This window comes from Polypterus senegalus, chromosome 2, assembly GCF_016835505.1.
Source record: "Polypterus senegalus isolate Bchr_013 chromosome 2, ASM1683550v1, whole genome shotgun sequence".
Classification (NCBI taxonomy): Eukaryota; Metazoa; Chordata; class Cladistia; order Polypteriformes; family Polypteridae; genus Polypterus; species Polypterus senegalus.
The window spans coordinates 291,730,528-291,739,380 of record NC_053155.1 but is presented as its reverse complement, the minus strand read 5'-3'; the positions used below and the strand labels follow the sequence as shown (position 1 = coordinate 291,739,380).

The 8,853-nt window shown below is 38.9% G+C and overlaps 1 protein-coding gene across 1 annotated transcript in view; it reads left to right on the top strand.

Moving 5' to 3' along the window:
- Nucleotides 1-5,277: 5,277 nt before the first annotated feature.
- Nucleotides 5,278-8,853, top strand: part of LOC120524633 (zinc-binding protein A33-like) — a gene marked incomplete at its 5' end in the record, with an annotated part of 40,195 nt that continues 36,619 nt past the window's right edge. Inside the window, 2 exons of the mRNA XM_039746463.1 lie at nt 5,278-5,287; nt 7,760-8,286. Of these exons, the coding sequence (XP_039602397.1) occupies nt 5,278-5,287; nt 7,760-8,286 (537 nt within the window). The remainder of the gene's footprint in view (nt 5,288-7,759; nt 8,287-8,853) is intronic.

Below are 8,853 nucleotides of genomic sequence, written 5' to 3'. Positions count from 1 at the left end.
CTAAATAATAAAGCTTTTTTTCACTTTTTTGATTGTTTTGTTTTTTGACAAACTGAACACACCACCACTCTTTTGACCTTTAGAGATAATTCTACTTCCATAAAACTCTTATTTTGTAATAATCTTAGGCTGGGTTCCTAAAGTTTGCTAAACGGTGTTTGAAGGCAAGTTGCCTGTTGAAACAGTGGTGGGGGTTGGACATGCAACTTTAGACATCAGAATATAACTATAACATGTGGTCATGCAGACATTTTTTGAGTTTATTAATAAAGGGGATGAGACAGAGTACTGGAGTCAGGTGGAAAACTTTTGTTTCTTGGTGCAACGAGAATTGTCTGCAGCTTAACATCCTCAAAACTAAGGAACTGGTTGTTGACTTTGCCACACAAAAAGGCTTTCATCAATCAAAGTTTTTACAGGTTTACAATAGAACAAATCTGCTTATAAAAAAAAATTATTAATGCGACTGGAAGTCATAACTTGTAAAATTTTATTTTTCTGAGTCATCCCAGTGCGCAAATCCATAAAGAATTCTTTTGAAGAGCGAGCAGAAACATTCATTTTCTAATGGGCTGCTCTTTGGAACCACTCACTGGTAGTGAAATGCAGAAACCTGAAAATTAAAGTGTGAGGGTTGGAGGATTTCCTGTTCAGGATGTTGCCAAACACCAGTACGTGAAACAGAATATGAATGCTGAGAATCCAGGATGGGTTCAAATGATAATGCCATCTCTTCCAAGACATTTCTTAACTCCCTTACTGCACATATGAAAAACAAATCTACCTCTGAAATGTGCTAGCTGTTAATTTTGTGGGGGTTTGGTCTTATTCTTAGGTGGGAGCAAAGCAAGATACAGCCTTGTGCAGCGTGCTAATTCATCACAACCACACGCAGAGAGGGTTGATGTGAAATTGCAAGCCAGTCTATGCCAGGAGACAGTACATTCACTCAATTCATTTGGCTTGTAGATGGGCCAATCACATTCGGTGACGCATGTTTTCTGCCTGTCAGCTCATTGTTATGAACATGCAGGTCATCAGTACTTACTTTGAAATATTCAAACTGCTCCTTATCTTTTCAAACAAATGCTTTCTTCAGATATGCCGTCATTTTGGCTGGGACAATCGGGATGCTTGCTTCCATATGATGAAGAATGGTGAGAGAGTGAGATGAGGGATTTCTGACGTGGGAAGGAATTATAGTTTGGCTTTGCTGCTTCAATCCCTTTTTTTTTTTTTTTTTTAAAAACCATGAAAGCGTTTCCCCAAATGTGCCATATCAAGAATTGCACTGAATGTGCTGCAGCAAAGACCAACGTTGAGTCTGAACATCACGATAAATGGAGCTCCAGATATAGAAGTAGGAAGAGCATTCTAGAGAATAAGAGCCACCAAGGTCAATGAGTATTTGCTAATGGTTGTGTAAATTAACTTTAGAATTTGGGAAGGTTTCATCTGTAAAACAGCTTTATATAATTTAGCAGACCATGACATTCCATAGTGTTACAGCAAATAGATGTAAAATTCACCAATAGGCCATTGAAGATAATAGAAAACCTCAATGGAAGCCAAACTTGTCAAATTCGCAGAAGACACTAAAACTGGATGAAGGGCAGATAGACACTGAGTAGGCAGCAAAAAGAATTCAAAAAGACCTGGGTAACTTTCAGAACTGGGTAAGCATCTGTAAAATACAGTTTAATGTAAAGTTCTTCATTTTGGCGAAAAGAACATCAATTATAAATACAACATGAGACACCATTCTACAGGAAGCAAGCTCTGAAAAGCATTTAGGGGTTTATATTGACACATTTTCATTGACTAAGCAATGCCCAAAATCAATTACAAAGGAAAATACAACGTTGGCATATATCAAAAACTATTTAGTCAAGGGGTGTTATGCTCAAACTTTATAATGTACTAGCAAGACCACAACTGGAATATTGTGTACGGTTTGGATCTCCCATGTAAAAGAAAGACACAGCAGCACTTGAAGCTTTGCAGAGGAGAGCAACCAAGAGCACCCTGGGACTTTAAGAACATGACCTTCTCTGTCAGTTTCAGAGGATGGAAGGGAGCCTTTATTGTCATTGTACCAGTACAATGAAATTGTAAAAGCTACATCTGTACAACAAACAAATAATCTGAACAGATCACATCCTGTGATAAATAAATACACACATAAATGATTGATTGAATTCACGGATACAGAGGGACAACATGTTTTTTAATTTTTTTTTTGATTTTTTAAGAGATACTTTATGAATTTAATAGTGAGTACTTTAAAAGTAACTTTATTCTTGAATACTTCTTTAGAAACATACTGCAAGCTGGGTCCTGAATACTTACTTTTATATTTTGACTACTTAACACTGGCACTTGTATTCCAGTACAGCCCAACCATGCATTTAATACCATGACAGATTGATAAAAGGCAAGATAAGGTGACAGAATAAGGTTGCCCTTCCTCATTTTCCCCAATAAGTTGTTACACATTTTAACAAAAAATGTTGTACTTCCATTGTTCCAGCTTTCTCATGCTTGGTGACTATAGTACATAAAATATCCTCTCCTAACACTGTATAGAATGCCTCCTTTTTAACTAAAGGATATTGGGGGCTTTAAACCCCCAAACACAAACACACAAAGAGTTCTGGGTTCAAATAATGGAAGAGTTTATTATAACTACCTGCAAAAGTAACAAAAGCACACATACAAACACGTCTTCCTCTCCACAATACTTTCATTCTCCCTACTGCACTACCCTCCTCCACTACTAAGTGATTTAATTTGTCACTAACACAGGGCACCGTTCCTGCCGTCTTAAGTCAGCTATTATCATCCCTGTCCCTAAAAAGTCAGTCATCAATAACCTAAATGACTACAGACCGATTGATGACAATGATGACAACAGTCGAGAAATGTTTTGAAAGACTTATTGCTCAGCATATTAAGGCTAGGTCTCTCTCCCACTTTTGACCCTCACCAGTTTGCTTATAGATCAAACAGATCAATACAGCCATACAGTGATGAGCCACATGTGATATTCTGAGATCTATGTAAGGATGCTATTTGTTATTTATAGCGTCCCTAGTATACTAATTGATAAGCTGCTAACCTGAACTGTTCTCCCTCCTTTCATGCTTGATTAAAGGATTTCCTTTCTGGCTGGCCACAGACTGTTAGAAGTGGCCCCCATATCTCCTCCACCCACATACTTAGCACTGGCTCTCCTCAGGGCTGTGTACTGAGCCCACTTTTCTATGCCCTATACACTTATGACTGTGCATCTATTTGCTCCAGCAACACTATCATCAAGTTCACTGATGACTCCACGGTGGTAGGCCTCATAACCGGTGACGATGAGAAGTTGTCAGCATGGTGCTCCAGGAACAATCTCTCGCTCAACATTCACAAAACTAAAGAGATGGTCATTGGCTTCAGGAGGCACAGAGAAAAGCCATCCTCATTCTACATCAATGGAGACGTGTTCAATCAATCAATCAACATTTATTTATATAGCACATATTCATACAAAAAAAAATGTAGCTCAAAGTGCTTTACAAAATGAATAGAAAAATAGAAGACACAATAAAAAATAAACATAAGTCAACATTAATTAACATAGAATAAGTAAGGTCCGATGGCCAGGGTGGACAGAAAAAACAAAAAAAACTCCAAAGGCTGGAGAAAAAAAAAAAAATCTGTAGGGGTTCCAGACCACGAGACCGCCCAGTCCCCTCTGGGCAATCTACCTAACATAAGTCAAACAGTCCTCTTTGTATTTAGGGTTTTCATGGAAGGATCTGATGATGATGGTCACGTAGACTTCTGGCTTTCAGTCCATCAATGTTGGTGCATCATGATGCTTTGAGTAGGTGGTGGTGGCGCAGGCCGCCACCACAAAAGCAGGAAAAAACAGAAGAGAGTTGGGGTCAGTACGGATTTTAGAGCCACTATGAATAGTTATTATGATGAATTGAGCATACAGAGTATCAGGATTAAGTTAAAGTGAAGTTAGGAGAAAGCCATGTTAAAGTAATGTGTTTTCAGCAGTTTTTTAAAGTGCTCTACTGTATTTGCCTGGCGAATTCCTATTGGCAGGCTATTCCAGATGTTAGGTGCATAACAGCAGAAGGCCGCCTCACCGCTTCTTTTAAGTTTAGCTTTTGGAATTATAAGGAGACAGTCATTTGAAGATCTAAGGTTACGATTTGGAATATAACGTGTCAGGCATTCCGATATATAAGATGGAGCGAGATTATTTAAGGCTTTATAAACCATAAGCAGTATTTTAAAGTCAATCCTGAGTGACACAGGCAACCAGTGTAGTGACATCAAAACTGGAGAAATGTGTTCGGATTTTCTTTTCCCAATTAGGATTCTAGCAGCTGCATTCTGCACTCGTTGCAAGTGATTTATGTCTTTTTTGGGTAGTCCTGAGAGGAGTGCGTTACAGTAATCTAGTCTACTGAAAACAAAAGCGTGAATTAATTTCTCAGCATCTTTCAATGATATAAGAGGTCTAACTTTTACTACATTTATTAAGTGAAAAAATGCTGTCCTAGTGGTCTGATGAATATGCAATTTAAAATTCAGATTACAGTCAACGGTTACCCCTAAATTTTTTACTTCCGTCTTAACTTGCAATCCTAGTGCATCAAGTTTATTCCTGATAACCTCATTGAATCCATTATTGCCAATTACTAAAATTTCAGTTTTCTCTTTATTTAGTTTGAGAAAATTACTATTCATCCATTCAGAAATACCAGTAAGACATTAGGCTTCCGTTAGGTCAGATTATCTCAGGGCACAACGTGAGCTACCACAGCTATGCTGATGACACACAGCTGTACTTATCAATAGTACCTGATGACCCCGATTCTATTGATTCACTAACACAATGTCTGACTAGTATCTCAGAATGGATGAATAGTAATTTTTTCAAGTTAAATAAAGAGAAAACTGAAATTTTAGTGATCAGCAATAATGGATACAATGAAGCTATTAGAAATAAACTGGATACATTAGGATTAAAAGTCAAGACGGAGGTAAAAAGCTTAGGGGTGATTGTTGACTGTAATCTGAATTTTAAATCACATATTAATCAGATTATTAGGACAGCATTTTTTCACTTAAGAAACATAAGTAAAGTTAGACCTCTTTTATCACTGAAAGATGCTGAGAAATTAGTTCACGCGTTTGTTTTCAGTCGACTAGATTACTGTAACGCACTCCTCTCAGGACTACCCAAAAAGATATAAATCGTTTGCAACTAGTGCAGAATGCAGCTGCTAGAATCCTAACTAGAAAGAAAATCAGAACACATTTCTCCAGTTTTGATGTCACTACACTGGTTACCTGTGTCATTCAGAATTGACTTTAAAATTCTGCTTATGGTTTATAAAGCCTTAAATAATCTCGCCCCATCTTATATATCGGAATGTCTGACACCTTATATTCCAAATCGTAACCTCAGATCCTCAAATGAGTGTCTCCTTAGAATTCCAAGAACAAAACTTAAAAGAAGTGGTGAGGCGGCCTTCTGCTGTTATGCACCTAAAATCTGGAATAGCCTGCCAATAGGAATTCGCCAGGCTGATACAGTAGAGCACTTTAAAACACTGCTGAAAACACATTACTTTAACATGGCCTTTTATAACTTCATTTTAATCGTAATTTAACTTAATCCTGATACTCTGTATGTTCAATTCATCATAACAACTATTCATGGTGGCTCTAAAATCGGTACTGACCCGTACTCTCTTTTCTGTTTCTTTTTCCGGTTTCTTTGTGGTGGTGGCCTGCGCCATCTCCACCTACTCAAAGCTTCATGATGCTCCAACAATGATGGACGGATTAAAAGGAAGAAGTCTACGTGACCATCATCATCATCAAGCCCTTCCGTGAGAACCCTAAATCCAAAGAGGACTGTTTCATTTATGTTAGGTAGAATGCCCAGAGGGGACTGGGCAGTCTAATGGTCTGGAATCCCTACAGATTTTATTTTTTCTCCAGCCGCCTGGAGTTTTTGTTTTTCTGTCCCCTGGCCATTGAACCTTACTCTTATTCGATGTTAATGTTGATTTATTTTTTATAATTATGTCTTTCATTTTTCTATTCTTTAATATGTAAAGCACTTTGAGCTACTGTTTGTATGAAAATGTGCTATATAAATAAATGTTGTTGTTGTTATTATGTTAGTGTATCGAAAGAGTCGGAGTCATCAGGTGCTATTGATAAATACAGCTGTGTGTCATCAGCATAGCTGTGGTAGCTCACGTTGTGCCCTGAGATAATCTGACCTAACGGAAGCATGTAGATTGAGAAAAGCAGCGGACCCAGGATAGAGCCTTGTGGAACACCATATCGGATATCATGTGTCTTTGAGATGTGATTACCACAACTCACAAAGAATTTTCTACCTGCCAGGTAGGATTCAAACCAATTTAAGACACTGCCAGAGAGGCCTACCCATTGACTAAGGCGATTTCTAAGAATATTGTGATCAATGTTGTCAAATGTAGCACTCAGATCTAAGAGGATGAGAACAGATAAATGGCCTCTGTCTGTATTTACCCGCAAGTCATTTACTACTTTAACAAGTGCAGTTTCTGTGCTGTGATTTGTTCTAAAACCCGACTGAAATTTATCAAGAGGTTGTTGAGAGGGTCACCTCCTCTAAGTTCCTGCGAACTTGCATTTCTGGTCAAAAAGTCCCAGCAGTGACTGCATTTCCTGAGACTTCTCCGCAAAGTGCAAATGAAGGGGAAGCTCAGTAACGGGCAATGTCCACAGCAGAGAGGGCTGCTCTTCCTGGGATTTATCTTCAGTGCCCAGTTCCTCTGCAGAGCCAGGAAAATCATTAAAGACCCTTCCCATCTGGGCTTCTCATTGTTCACACTACTACCCTCCATCTAGATTAGAACCTTAGAACAATTCTGACAAGAACAGACCATTCAGCCGAACAAGCCTGTTAATCCTGTCCACCTAATGTTTCCAAAATGGCATTAAATCTAGATTAGGCTCTTAAAGTCTTACTCTGTACCAGGCCATTCGGTAATTTATTCCATGTGTCTATGGTTCTCTGTGTGAAGAAAGCCTTTCTAACATTTTTATGCTGTTCATCCCTGTGTTCTTGTTGGAGTATTAATAAGTCTTGTGAAGCAGATAGATAACTGCATCCACCACTCAAATCCTGCACCAAGTCACTGGATTTGAGGAGTTCATAGTTTCTCTTTTAGTCTTGAACACCTCCTAAGATGTCAGGGTTAGACTAGCTGGTGATGGCAGTTTTTTGCTGCCTTACTGCTCCTCCTCCAGGGTTCATTCAGTACTTAACACCTGATGATGGTGGGATCGAGTCCAGCCCACGATCCTGTAATAGTGTGTTGCTTTGTGAATTCACACTGTCTTTCTATATTTACAAGGTATATTTGTTTTGTAATCTGAAGATGTGTGCTTATATTTCTGCTGAGCTTTGCTTACCAATGCTTAAGATCATTTTTCATGACTAAGATTAAAATAGTCATTAATTATTGATATGTTTATTCACGCCTCCCATCCAGGTCAAATGTCCTTTTTTTTTCTTTTCATACGTGAGTTTTTTCTTACCGGACTTGTTATCAATGTTGAAGATTCCGTGCTTTCTGTGAGAAGAAAATAAACCCAGGCTGTATGGGAAGAACCTAATTTTTTTTTTTATTTTGGTGCTTTGTAGTCATGGCAGGTATTGTAAAACCAGTAAACAACTCTAAAGATGAACTAACCTGCTTCATGTGCTTGCAGATATATTCCTATCCAGTTTCTCTCAGCTGCTCACACAGCTTCTGTCTCAAATGCATCCAAGATCACTTTAAATACAGAGATGACACAGAAAAATACTCCTGCCCAGAATGCTATGCCAAGTTTGAAGAGAAACCAAGGCTGCTGAAGAACACTGACCTTTCTGAGCAGGTGCTTCATCTGGTAAGGGGCCGTGAACAAAGTGTTTTCTGTGACTACTGTTTGGAGGAGGAAGCTCCTGCAACAATGAGCTGCCTGCAGTGTGAAGCCTCCTTCTGTGTGGCACACCTTCGTCCTCACAATGAGAAGGCCTACCTTCAGAGTCACGTCATGGTCGAGCCAAGTGAAATGATGGCATTGCGGAGATGCAAGGTGCACAGGGAGATGCTGAAGCTGTTTTGCCGTGATCACCGGACATGTATCTGTACACTTTGCAGCCTTGTAGGTGAGCACAAGCAGCACGCGGTATGCACAGTTGAAGAAGCAAAGATGGAAGAAGAGGTAAGAGGCAGAATTCTAAAATATAAAACTCATTTCTTTTTCATTTCTGGTATGTTTAGATAAAATAAAAAGAAGCTTAATAATGCTTGGTATGGGACATCTTCAATGTCAGCTTCCTTTGTTCCTTTTTCCTATGGCTGTGTGTGGGGCTTCCTGACCGGCTCCTACATCTACACCAGAAATTGCTCTTCATGTTCCCTCTCTCAGCATCTCATTCTAGATTAATGGATCTAAAGGCCGCACTTGTTCTTGCATAGTTTGCTGCAGATGCATTTCATAATCTTCATCATTGTCATTTTCCTGTTTGAATGTGTTGTCACCATTAAATCCATTCTTCTTCCCCCACTTCGGGAACCCCTGGGGGTATCTTCTTTACAGTCTACCTGCGGCTTTCTTGGGTGCCTTCCTCACTATATTGTCATGGCATTCCCCTCGATTTACTCAAGTTCATTACATGATTGGTTTACTCTCACACCTTAAAATTAACACACATATGTATAGATATACACACACACACACACAGACCCTAACCACATAAGTGCCATTTGAACTGACACATACACAGCC